The sequence below is a fragment of the Bubalus bubalis genome, chromosome 19 (genome assembly GCF_019923935.1).
Source record: "Bubalus bubalis isolate 160015118507 breed Murrah chromosome 19, NDDB_SH_1, whole genome shotgun sequence".
NCBI classification, from domain to species: Eukaryota; Metazoa; Chordata; class Mammalia; order Artiodactyla; family Bovidae; genus Bubalus; species Bubalus bubalis.
In genome coordinates this window covers 58671150-58684744 of record NC_059175.1, presented here as the reverse complement: position 1 = coordinate 58684744, position 13595 = coordinate 58671150, and the positions used below count along the sequence as shown (strand labels likewise).

The 13595-nt window shown below is 47.7% G+C and overlaps 1 protein-coding gene across 9 annotated transcripts in view; it reads left to right on the top strand.

The window, feature by feature from the left end:
• The window catches only part of TRIO (trio Rho guanine nucleotide exchange factor), a 362508-nt gene that overhangs the window by 169680 nt on the left and 179233 nt on the right, over window positions 1–13595 (top strand). For all 9 annotated transcript variants that reach the window (XM_045163663.1, XM_045163664.1, XM_045163662.1 and 6 more), the window contains one exon: window positions 3782–4012. In XM_045163663.1, coding sequence (XP_045019598.1) covers window positions 3782–4012 — 231 coding nt within the window. The remainder of the gene's footprint in view (window positions 1–3781; window positions 4013–13595) is intronic.

Here is a 13595-nt window from a genome sequence, read left to right as displayed (position 1 = left end):
TTTATAAAATTCTAACATTTTTCCCCATATAGTTCTTCTGTACTTAAAAAAGACAAAGACATTTTGCCAGAAGCTACTAAAATGTTACATGATATCTTTCATGTGCTTAAATAACACGTTTTAAATTGACACATCTGTGAACAACACACTGAAATAAAGTCCAGTTCTTTCTGAAAGTTTTATTGGAGAGGTGCTACATGGGAGCACTCACTTCAAGTACCACGGGGTCCAGTTTCGATACAACAGATATTCTCCTGCCTGGAATTTTTCTGGCCACTTCTGCTGCCATACTCTCTACCCCCAGTGACAGTATAGCAGTAGCACCGACAGAGACGGTTTAATCTCTGCTTACAGCTCCCAGAAGAAAGAGCTTTGCTTGATGCGTCCCCTTATGTTAAGGTGCGATTATATGCTCACGTACTCAGTCATTTCCTGCTGCCCCTCCAGCCTGAGCAGGCATGTTGTTCTAACCCAGTAATGATTCCTGCTCTTGAGCTCTGTCAAACAGTTGCACAGATATCAAGAAAGATTAGATGGAATATTCTTCCTTGCATCGTTTATTCTCAGTAGTAGCATATTAGTGGTGTTGCATGGATGCCTTTGGAAACATGGTAAGAGCTGGGAACCCGTTGGTCATTCTGTATTGTGGTTTAAGATTGGAACAGTGGCTTAAGGTAGAGGTTGACTTTTTGCCAGTGGGGAAGTCCCAGGGCTTGCGTTCCAGGGCTGGTGTGGTAGGTCTCTTAGTAAGAGGATCACTGGATCCTTTTGTCTTTTTGCTTTGCCTCTTTTAGCAGGTGGGCTACTATCCTTAAGGTTGCCTCAAGGTCATCAGTAGCTGCTGAAGCCCCAGCCATCTCCACCAAGTTCTTGGGAGCAGGGAAGAGAAATACTCAAGGGGGAATGAGCATACTCAACCTCCTAGACAGCTTTCTTGGAAGCCCCATTCAACGGTTTTAATTACCACATGTTGGCCACTCCTATTTAAAAGCGAGTCTAGGAAGTGCAGCTTTAGAGCTGGGGTATTGCTGTTCCTGACTGTGGGGTTTGGCGTGAGGGAGAAGCTAGTGGACTTTGGGAGGCAGCTGTCAGTGTCTGCCCCACAGCTTCTGATCTGTAGCCTTAGGATGTGTTTACCAAGTCATATGCTCTGGTGAGCGTTTCCTGACTTATGTGTTTTATAAGGAGTAAAAGGCAGGGGGAATATTTGTAAGCAATTCTTTCTAGGTTCTGTACAGATGTGAAATGTGTAACTTGGAGTATTGGTCCTCAGTCCTAAGAAATGCTGCACTCCCATTGTTTGACTGAAATTTTATGATACCTGCTGAAATAAAATGTATGGGTAATAATCTATTTTCAGAAAAAAATTGTCTTTATAAATTACATATGTGCTACAATATAAATTAGAGACAAAAGAAAAGGTAATTTATGATAAAATGTATTTCAGTCTACACATACCTGAATACATGCAAATAGAAGATAATTGGGTATTCAGGTGCTGGCCATGTATTTAAAACCTTTGTCAATATAGCTGCTACAGATGCAGACTGGATGTGCGTTATATTTGTGACTCAAGTACTGAGAATGGTATTATCGTACTGGTATTTTATTAATAAAGTGCAACTCCTGTAGAGCTTCAGAGAAAATCAAGCATGCCTTCCTTTGATTAGCATGGTAACTGCATTCCTAGAAAAACCAGTGTGTGTTAAGAGCAGGTGGAAAAAAGAAAAGGAAAAAAAACTCCTCATTTATATGACCAAGCCTAACTCAGATTATTGGGTTGGCCATAAAGTTCATGCAGGTTTCCCCAAATGAACTTTTTGGCCAGCCCGTACAAAAAGCAAGGTGGTGTTTGATTCAGCGGTAATAGACTGCTTCTCTGAATCCGTCACAATAAATCTCCCCCAAAGTAGTCATCATGTCCTCCCCCCAAATCATTGTATCAGAAGTGCCCGCACAAGTGTCCGTGACTCCGGGGACAGCTCCCTTCTTCAGAAGACTTGCCTTTCCCTTGCTTTTGTTTGTACACGTGCCTGACACAGTGCAGTCGTTTAGTTGTGTCTTTTTCCCCCGTTCCCTTTGGTTATGTCAGCTTGCTTTGTTTCTGCTTCCGTTTTGCTAACTTGATGTACGAGGTCAGTTTTAATCTGCGAAGTCTGATAGTACCAGCCTTCCTAAGGAAGATTCAGCGCTTCCAGTAGATGTCTCAGGTTCGGTTATCAGAAAACAAACATGTCACGTTCCAGCATGATTTCAGTTGTAAAAGGATTAAAGGAAGAGATTAGAAAATTCCCCAGGTCTCTCACTTGCCCCCAGGTTTCGGCTTCCTTTGGCCGGTCCCACTCACCCACTGTCCCCGTCTCCTCTGTGGTAAGACTTTGCCCCTGAACCCGTTTTGTGTCTGTTAGCAAGGCCCTCTTTTGTTCCTCGTTTTCATGGATACCCAAGGAGACCTTCCGAAGAATCTGAGCACAAAGGTCCCGGTCGTGAGGATGGGCTTAAGAAGCGCCCGGATCACACATACTTTATGTGCATCCCATCCTTCTGTCCAGTCTGATCGTGCTGTTTCTACCACAGCTGGCATAATCATTCCTAAGTTTAAAAATATATAATGCTTTTCTTTCTGTATTCCACCCACACCTTCCTTAATTTTTTTTTGTTAGTCTGATGGCTTTCATTTAACTGTACTTGGATAGTTCACTGTTATATTAGAGCGCTGAGATCTCCTTTAAAAATGATGGCCATTTAATTAAAATTACTTCTTTTAAGTTAGTGAACTAAATTAAAATGGCACTTTAGTTTTCTTTTTATTTTGTGAAGTAAAATTGCTATCCAACTATGTCACAAAGTGTAAGTACGTATTTATTGCCTGGTGCTAGATTAGTCTTTTTTTATTCCCCCTTAGATTTCAAGATTCAGCTTTAACATTTGCTCCATTGTAATTGTTGTGTTCTCTCTAATATAACACAAGAAACGTATTACTTTTAAATTTCAATTTGCAGATAGTCCAGCAGTGAAATCGTATGTCAGCCCGTATGTCATTTGGGGTTTCCTGGTGGCGCTAACAGTAAAGAAACTGTACAGTGCAGGAGACGTGGGCGCAGTCCCAGGGCTGGGAAGATCCGCTGCAGGGGCACATGGCAACCGACTCCAGTAGAGGAACCTGGTGGGCTACAGTCCATGGGGTTGCAAAGGATTGGACACGACTGAAGTGACCTGACACGCACGCATATGTCCTTTAAGACAGAATGTTTGTGTGTGTTAGTCATTGAGTCGTATCAGGCTCTGGGACCCTGTAAACTGTAGCTTGACAGACTACTCCGTCCATGGAGTTCTTCAGGCAGGAATACTGGAGTGGGGTGCCATTCCCTTCTTCAGGCGATCTTCCCAACCCAGGGATCAAACCCGGGTCTCTCCCATTGCAGGCAAATTCTTTACCATCTGAGCCACCAGGCACAATACCATGCTTATTAAGACTAGCATCTACTACAGTGTTTTGTGAAAATTAAAAGTCCTTTCATTTTAACTCCGTGATTTGCCACATTTGGTTTTAGTGACGTCATTGAATAACTGATGGGTTTGTTCTAAATTTTATTTTAGTCTTTATAAAATGTGCCTTTGAGTGAAACTCGGATTTACACTTGGGTTGGGTGTGTATAGGTGAGCACGTGTCTGTGCAGGCCTGCCGTGCTCTGGAGGGCAGGCTCCGCGGCATGGCCTGGGCAGAGCTGCAGTTCTGGAGCAGTTGCTGGCTTATAATAGCTCGTGTGTCCCCCGGCAGGTGAGCCAGGACGGGAAGTCCCTGCTCGACAAGCTCCAGCGGCCCCTGACGCCCGGCAGCTCCGACTCGCTCACGGCCTCGGCCAACTACTCGAAGGCCGTGCACCACGTCCTGGACGTCATCCATGAGGTGCTGCACCACCAGCGGCAGCTGGAGAACATCTGGCAGCACCGCAAGGTGCGGCTCCACCAGCGGCTGCAGCTGTGCGTCTTCCAGCAGGACGTCCAGCAGGTGAGCGGGGGGTCTCCTCGTGGGGGCACCTGGTGCTGGGCGAGCCTGGGGGTACGGGTGTCCTAATAGCAGGGGGAGGGCGGGGGAGGCGGCGGCATGTGCAGGTGAGTGGGGCCCCCCTCATGGGGGCGCCTGGTGCTCGGGGGGCCCCCCGCGTGTGGGTGCGGGGGTCCTCACAGGCGTCTTTGTGGTGGTGCCCCTCCTCCTGGGAGCGATTTGTGCTTGGTGAGAGTATAGGTGCGGGTGTCCTAGGGGAGACCTGTCTGTGCTCGAGAAAGTAAGATAGGCCGGATGGGGGAGAGAATACACACACACACACACACACACACACACACAGCTTACACACACAAATGTGTGTGCACGTGCATACACACACACGTGTGCAGCTTCTGTCTCACCGTGCGTGAGAGCCGTGCTCTTGAGCACGCGTGTTCAGGCTGCTCACGCCCGAGCTCATGTGCCTGGAACACAGGAGACGAGGCAGGATCTACCCCGGAGCCCCCCGGTTTCCGTCTCGCAGCAGGTCATCCTCAATTACGTTTATTTGTGAGAACCGTGCCCCAGGTGCTTGTGCACGGTGCTGGGGCAGTTTTAGGTCTGTCTCCACTCAGATTACTTAATTGTGAGCCAATTGTGTTTCTCTCCCCACTTGGCAGGAAGTGCCATCTCAGGGGCTCAGGAGGGCTTCATAAATAGTTGTCTAATTAACGTAAAGTGGGCTTTTACAAAAGACCATCCGTTTCTAAACAGTGGACACCTTTGTTGTTGAATGTAAGAGTAAGCCCTGTCCTGGTACTGTGCATTCCCTATGAAATAAAGAAGATTGTCCTGCTACCAGGGTCTTGAGGATTAAAGCTGGGGGCGGGGGAGCTTATATGATATAGCTTTAGTAAGAAGATAAAAGTCATGTCTTTGCCCTAAAACAGAGGGGAAGGCAAGGGTGTAGATGAGGTGTCACTTGTGATGAGGAATTCTGGGTATGCGGGGAAACCCGTGGCATCCAGGGAGGTGCCTTGAGGCCACAGTGATGGGTTGGGGACAGAGCCTCCCCCGGACCCGGAGAGTGGCTCAGTCTGCAGTCCCCCGAGGGCCACCTGAAGGTGAGGGGTGTCCGCTGTCAGGGCTGATGTGTGGGAGTGCACGTGAGTCCTCCACACGCACTGCCACCCTTCTGCTCTTAGTGGGAGTCTGCTGAGTTCCAGATCCTTTTAATAACTCTCTCTCTGTGTATATATATATTTAATAATTGTATTTATTTATCCATTTCTGGCTCCACTGGGTCTTCACTGCTATGCGGGCTTTCTCTAGTTGCAGGAAGCGGGGTCTGCTCTCTAGGGACGGTGCTCTTCGCTGCCGTGACTTCTCTTGTTGCAGAGCACAGGCCCTGGGGCACGTGGGCTCAGTCACTGCAGCTCCTGGTCTCTAGAGCACAGGTTCAATAGTTGCGGCCCACGGGCTTAGTTGCTCCACAGCATGTGGGATCTTCCCGGATCAGGGATCAAACCCGAGTCTCCTGCATTGGCAGGTGGGTTGTTTACTGCTGAGGCATCTATGTTTTTTAATTTTTGCACAGTTTGCTTTGATTCTGCTGATGGTTTTTGAGTTCTCTGCAGTATGCGTGTTCAAAATGCGTCAGGATTCATCATACGGATGCAGTACATGCTTCGTTGCAGTGTTATTTTAGTCATAGAAGGTGAGCGGCAGGGAAAGAAGATGCAGGAGTCATGGTCTTGGCATTACCATGAGAACTGAAGTTGTGAGGTTGAAAGCACCATTACTAGTTTCTCTTAATTGTCCCCGAACTGTCACAGACTGTGCAATATTAACAGTTTCACTCTAATTATTAAAGGATTTCGTCGCCTGCGTCCGTACCCTTGGATCAGGCGTTCACTGTGTATCCACGGGCCAGCACGCACTCTGGACCCATGACCGGAGCAGCAGCTGTGCTCCGCCTTCTCCAGCTCTCAGAGCTCCTTGGGGTGTCCAGTCAGATAGGAATAAGCTCCTAGGCCACTCTCTCTTCAGAAAAGGAAGCTTTGGGGAACAGGCTGTCGAGTCTGACCACCTAGCTTGGTGCCAAGCTCTAGTTGTGCTTGAATTTGAAAACAGCCAACATTAATTTTTCTAGGTAGAAAGGTAATTTTGATAATTGCAAGACCAGTTCATTAAGCCGGCCATGTTTTTTCTCAGGAACCAGACAGGGTTGGATGTGGGCAGGAGAAGGTGTTTTGCAGTCCACGGCTCTGTGAGCATTCCGTAGAAATAATAATTGCTCTTGAAGGGAAGGAAGTGTTTTGTCGATTAAACGATCAGGAATGGTTTGGACTCGTTATGTAAACAGGAAATTGCTCTGTCGGTTTGGCTTGCGAGGCAAGGAACCAAGTTGATAGCATGAAGCAGAGCAGGCAGCTGCCCGCAGAGGATTCTGTCGGATGTCAGAACTGAAAATGTGTTTCTGAAACTCGAGAAGTTAATCACACACAGGGAAAAATTCTGCTGTCTTGAGCATGGGCCAGGAAAGGTAAGCTGAGGATAAGCGAAGAAAATAGTGGAGCTTTAGAAAGATGCCGTCAGCAGAAGATACACTTGTAAAGACCGAAGCAGTCAAAGTCCACAGAAACATAATAAGCCAATTAGCCAACCCACGTGTGGTTTGTTGGCTTGCTTTGGGTCAGGAGGCGGCATCTGTAAATACCGAGGAAGAAGAAAAAGAGCTTCCACACGAGTGGTGAGGATGAAGATGTTCTTGTGAAGACAGCCCTCCCAGAAGAATGTAACCCCATCTGTGAAAGATTTCTTGCAAGAAAAGATGTGAGACCATTAACAGCGAGTGCCCCCGAGGAAGGGAAGGCTTGGGGGTATGGCATTTGATTTTTAAAACACACGTAATTTTGGTTTAGTGGTTAGTTTTCTTTTGTGTGTTTGTTTTCATAACAAGCAAAGGCAATTTCCTGATTTCTGTGTGGACAGTGTTTGGGGTGGGAGTCAGGCGCTGTGGGGTGGGAGGGCTTGAAGTGCTGTCCCAGAGCACTGACCCCAGGTCCAAATCAAAGGATAGGGGTGGGGCAGGCGGCTGGAAGGCTTGCTGAAGACTTCCCCAAACACACGTCCTACCTTCTAGACAGCATTAACCTTGGTCATCGTTAGCTTAAAAATGAAACAAATACCATTTGTCATCCCCAGGTGGTGCCAGTGGTAAGAACCCGCCTGCCAGTGCGAGAGACTTAGGAGACGTGGGTTCAGTCCCTGGGTGGGAAATACCCTCTGGAGGAGGAAATGGCAACCCTCTCCAGTATTCTTGCCTGGAGAATCTCATGGGCAGAGGGGCCTTGCTGGTTGCAGAATCGGACATGACTGAAGTAACTTCGCACGCACACATGTCGTATTTCTTCGTGGTCGTGTAGCACGCCTGTTCCTTTAGCCCTTGGTTCACTCTCAGGGCAGCCCTCAGCAGATGTTTGGTTGAATGAATGAATGAATGAATGAAGACTTGTGTGACTGCCTGGCAGTGTTTCTCAGTTTAGGACCAGCTTCAGTTTACCATAACAACACACTGCATCGGTGCTGCGCTCCTTCACGTGGGGCGGGAGTGTTGGAAGCAGGCCATAGCAGCATGCCATCAAACCCGTTTTCCCACTCACTGGTGTGGTCTGCCTGCCTCTCGGCTTGGTGGATTTAGTGGCTTCAACATGTTGTGTGAGGTGAATGGGCTCCAGAAACCCGCTTTCCTGAAGTAGGCTGACTCCCCCCACAAAAGCCCCTCTGACAGGGAGATCCTCTCCTACAAAAGCCCGTGGGTCCTCCTCTCTTGCCCACCGCAGCCCTTTCAGGTGTGTGAGCGTCACCCTCACTGAGTTATCCCTTGGAAAAACTCTTCTCCAGGTGGGTGTTGAACTACTAGCTAATACTCTGGGGGGGAAATGGTCAAGCAGATCTAGTCCACTCTAGATTGTCTTGTCCATGCTTCATTCTTTTTTTTTTTTTTTAAATAAATACCTAAAATTAAATGTGTGATATTCTGAGAGATAAACATGTTGACTAGGTCAATTTTGACCTGCCTAGTGAGAGTGGACGGTTTAATAGTCCAGTGAATTAGCCCATAACATGCTCAGAGTTAGTGCCTATGTCTTTGCCTGTTGTACGGTATGATTTTGCCAAGGCATGAACTTGATCTTGCCCATTAAGTTGCTCCCCAGATGAGGGAGTAAATAAAGCTAGGCACCCTCACGGGGGTCGTCTACCTGCCATGCATGTGCCATGTAAGGGGACATCTCTGAGCCATAAGGACTTAAGCGGATATAGGGGTTCCAAGGAGCTTTGTCCAAACCCTCAAACACCAGGGGTACAGCATGTAATCAAGATGATGGCTCCTGTATATCACGATGTAAGTGCCAATTTGCCAGGTGCCAGGAAGATCTTCCTGGGAGATGCACGGTTTGAGCTGGTCTTGGATGGGTAGGTAGAAAGTCAGGCGGTTGAGGATTGGGTGACAGGAACTGGGGGATAGAGGAGAGATGAAATGGCAGAGTCTGTCTGGAGAGCCGGGTGGGGGCAGGACTGGAATGGTGACCCCCATGCCAAAGGCTCTGGAGTTGTTTCTGTGAGCTTCGGGACACACTGAGGGGACGTTTGGTGAACCTGAGCGCCCGGAATGTTTCTGTTTTCTTTAGTGCTCTCAGCCAGCCTGCAGAGGGTTAGCGCTTCCCTGTTTCACCACATCGAGGTCAAACTCACAGGCTGTGGGTTTTGACTTGATTGGCAAAGAATGGGTAGGCTTAAAACTCAACATTCAAAAAACTAAGATCATGGCGTCCAGTCCCATCACTTCATGGCAAATAGATGGGGAAACAATGGAAACAGTGAGAGACTTTATTTTGGGGGGCTCTAAAATCACTGCAGATGGTAACTGCAGCCATGAAATTAGAAGATGCTTGCTCCTTGGAAGAAAAGCTATAACCAACCTAACCAGCATATTAAAAAGCAGAGATATTACTTTGCCAACAAAGGTCCATCTAGTCAAAGCTATGGTTTTTCCAGTAGTCATGTATGGATGTGAGAATTGGACCATAAAGAAAGCTGAGCGCCGAAGAATTGATGCTTTTGAACTGTGGTGTTGGAGAAGACTCTTGAGAGTCCCTCAGACTGCAAGGAGATCCAACCAGTCCATCCTAAAGGAGATCAGTCCTGGGTGTTCATTGGAAGGACTGATGCTGAGGCTGAAACTCCAATACTTTGGCCACCTCATGCGAAGAACTGACTCATTGGAAAAGACCCTGATGCTGGGAAAGATTGAAGGCAGGAGGAGAAGGGGATGACAGAGGATGAGATGGTTGGATGGCATCACTAACTCAATGGACATGAGTTTGAACAAGTTCCGGGAGTTGATGATGGACAGGAAAACCTGGCGTGTTGCAGTCCATGGGGTTGCAGAGTCGGACACGACTGAGCAACTGAACTGAACTGAGAGGACGGGATCCACTCATCCTGGAATGATGGCTCTAGTTGTAGGATGACGAGTGCAGTGTGAGAGCAAGATTCCAGGCAGGGAGATAGGCTGGGTCCCCATCATGGACCAACATGCAAGTCAGGGGGTCGTGGAGGACAGGGATGAAGGTCCAGGGCACAGTGGGCTGTGTCTTATTCTCTGGTGTTTTTACCAAGTGTCTGGGATAATAGATACTCAGTATTTGTTGAATGAATGAGTGAGTAGATGAAGAAATGGAAGAAATTCCCCGATTTTGCTAATTGAAGACTATCTGGGTTTAAGGTCTCTGTATTTACTCTAGAATGGGGGAGCATTGGCCCTCCATTGGAGTCGTCGTCTAACTGGGACATGTTTGTGAAGGAACCTTCATGGGTAATGTTGGGGAGTTAGGGGTGACTGGAGAAGGGAGGGATCATTTCCTTGCCTGGGAACGTTGCCAGCATGTGAGATCCTTAAAATATTAAAGATTTCGGCCCCTTGAACACAAAGAAATGGGTTTCAGGTCCATAGAGAAGCAAGTCGCAGTTCCACCTTGGGTCCCGGGCTGCTAGACTTTTGCCAGCTAGGTTTTTGACTTCCCTCAGTGATGCATGACCCCGGGGGTTCCACCCTCACTGGGTCTGGCTCTTCAGGGATGGTCCCTGCACCTCACCTGTCCTGTGCTTGTTAATTGAAGTCAGAAGAATGGGTTTTCTCATCAGGATCATTACGGAACCTTGAGGTTTAATATCCTCTTCCGTTTACATTCCCACAGTCACAGATCTGATTGCGTCTCCTGATAAGAATGGTTAGGCGATGCCCATCTTTCCTGGAGAGTTTCTCAGGTAGAGTTAGGGAGTCCTGGAGCGAATGTTTGCTTAGGGATTGGGAACCTGTCGGGAGCAGACCGAGGCTGACTGCTGATCTTTCTGGGGGCTTTGGAGCGAGCTTTCAGTGTCTTTTGTCGCAGGACTGGAGAAGAGACTTGACCGCCAGTCAGCTTAGTAACCGCAGCTTGGAAGGAGCGGACAGTTCAACCGTGGGGTTAGGAAAGGTGGGAGAAGAGACGAATCTCTTGCCCGCAGGGGATGCGATAAGGAAGGCAGGGTGTGGAGCTGTGAGCCAGTGGGAGGGGGCGTGGGAACCCAGGAGACTTAGGAGTCAGGAGGACAAGGAGAGGACAGAGCCCGGGGCAAGCCCCAGGCAGCTTGGTCTCCCTACTTGGGGGTGCCAGCCACATCACCAGGGTCCCCCAAGGCAGCAGTCCTCAGCCTTTTTGGCACCAGGCACTGGTTCCATGGAAGACACTCTCCACGGACCAGGGTCGGGGGACAGTTTCGGGATGATTCAAGCGCATTATGTTTATTATGCACCTTTTTTTCTTTATTATACATCAGCTTCCCCTCAGATCATCAGGCATTAGATCCTGGAGGCTGGGGACCCTCGCCCTAAGGGGAAAGTGCCCAGGGATAACTGTGTGCACTTGTGTGTCTGTGTATTTCTATAGTTGTGTGTGTATATCTATAGTTCAGTAGCTAGACTTAAGCTGTGTATAACATCTGGACTATTTCCTGGATAACATCTGGAAATATTAAGATGTTTCTTGGACAACTTTGGACTATTTTAGATTGATTTCCAAATTAAGAATGGGGAAAGTAATTTTTAAAAGTTTGGGAAATTCCTAAAGGTGTCAGCCCGTCTTGGTGGTGATGGTTTGGTTGGAGTTTGATGGGAATACCCAAGGTGAGGGCTTCCCTGGTGGCTCAGAAGGTAAAGAATCCAGCTACAATGTGGGAGACCTGGGTTTGATCCCTGGGTGGGGAAGATTCCCTGGAGGAGGGCGTGGCACCCCACTTTAGTATTCTTGCCTGGAGAATCCCCATGGACAGAGGAGCCTGGTGGGCTATAGTCAGGGGTCGCCAAGAGTTGGACATTACTGAGCGACTAAGCACAGCACATCCCAGGTGCAACTTTGAGAGTAACAACCTCCCTACCTCCTTTCTTTCCTGACTCCTTCCCTGATGTTCTTTATTGTCCTTAAGAAATTTTATGTACTTATGTAATTAAAGCTAGGATAATATCAGAAGGAGTGAGTTGTATTTTTTCCAGGAGATGGATGGATGGATGGATAATGGAAAAGCTTAGAAGCCTGCCAGCCTCTTTCTGAGGCTTTTCCCCGTGATTCTGCCCCACTCCCTTCCGGCCAAGAAGGTGTGCATGGAGCGCAGCTCCTGCCTTCCCAAGCTCTCGTGGGGATTAGGCAGGAGGAGCTCTTGCAACACAGGGCAATTGGTTCTGAATCATATGTTTGCTCTGTGTAGCTGGACTGTGATACTTTAAAAAAAAAACAAAAAACCTTCTTTTTCAAGTGAGCCTTAGGCTTAGTCTACTTTGAAATATTCCAGCACCTGTTTTCTCAAATGTATTCGTTTATGTTGGCTGTGCTGGGTCTTCATTGCACACAGGGGCTACTTTCTAGTCATGCTCAAGCTTCTCATTGTAGCGGCTTCTCTTGTGCAGCTCACGGGCTCCAAGCCTGTGGGCTCTGGAGTTGTGGTTCTCGGGCTTTGGGTGCAAGCTCAGTGTTTGGGACATAGGAGTTTAGCTGCTCCTTGGCATGTGGGATCTTCTCAGACTTCCCAGGGAAGTCCTGGAAACCATTAAAAAAAAATGGTTAGGAGTAAATTATATTTATAGAAGCTTAATTCTAATTTTGAAATACATTGATGCAAGAAATGAGGAGCTGTGGGCTCTGCTGGAGAGGAATAGAGAAATGGCAGGGACCGTTGGTTGTCAGGCCCTGGTGAATGCTGGAACTAGAAGGTTCCTCCTTGTCCCCTCAGTCCCCAAGAGCCCACAGACGCGTGTTGAGTTTTGTGTATGCTTCATTTCACTGTAATTGTTATACCACACACATCAGTTCGGTTCAGTTCAATTGCTCAGTCGTGTCCGACTCTTTGCAACCCCCTGGACTGCAGCACGCCACGCCTCCCTGTCCATCACCAACACCTGGAGCCCACCCAAACTCATGTCCATCGAGTCAGTGATGGCATCCAACCATCTCATCCTCTGTCGTCCCCTTCTCCTCCTGCCTTCAATCTTTCCCAGCATTAGGGTCTTTTCAAATGAGTCAGTTCTTCACATGAGGTGGCCAAAGTATTGGAGCTTCAGCTTCAGCATCAGTCGTTCCAATCACTATTCAGGACTGATTTCCTTTAGCATGGACTGGTTGGATCACGCCACATACATCACAGAATTCAGAGCTGGAGAGCCCTGTGATCAGGTCAGGTCTGTATTTGCCATCATTGCTTTCAGCCTTGTAATTACATTACAAGCAGGGAGTGAAAGTTAAGCAATCTGTAAGATTTTTTGCATGGCTGACCTATTGACTTAGATGCTGAGACCACTGTCTGTGTCTTAAGTCTCAGTGGCTCCCTGTGGAGTGACCTCAGCCTTGGAACTGTCATGGTGCCATTAAAGGGCACTGAAGTACGGAGGAACAGGCTTGCCCCACACCCTTTGACCAACAAGGAGGCCTCAACTCCCCAGCCTTGTTCTTCTGCCTGTAAAGGAAGACCGACTTCTGCCCTTTTCCTGGCCTAGTTATTCTTCTGGGGGAGGTCGTCACAAGGCAGGGAGATGGCAGCCTCTGCCACGGACTGCTGAGTGAGGGAGGGGCTGGCTGCCCTGCCTTGATGGAGCTCCTGATTGGAAATATTTTTATATTTTAAATGGAAAGTTCTACAAGCTTGTCTTTCACATGCTCCTTGGGCAGGTGCGTTCATTCAGGATTCCTCAGCCATCTGGGAACCTGTGAGGAACAAAAGCCTCATAGGGAAGTTTGGTTTTGAATATGATCTTTTTTGTTCAGTTGCTAAGTCATGTCCTAGATTTTATAATCGCCTGCCACTGTTTTCAAAATGTGCTTGGGATTTGTAGTCTTCTTTGATTTACTTTCATGTTTGTTGGAAATATAGTTTCACCTGGTATTTATAATTCTGTCTAAAAGAAACCACTAGAAAAATTGTAGCCCATTTGTAATCCTGAGTGGTCGGATCATAATAGCTTTTCTTTCCAACTGATGCTTTCTAAAGGCTAAGAAAAACAAATTTGTATTTT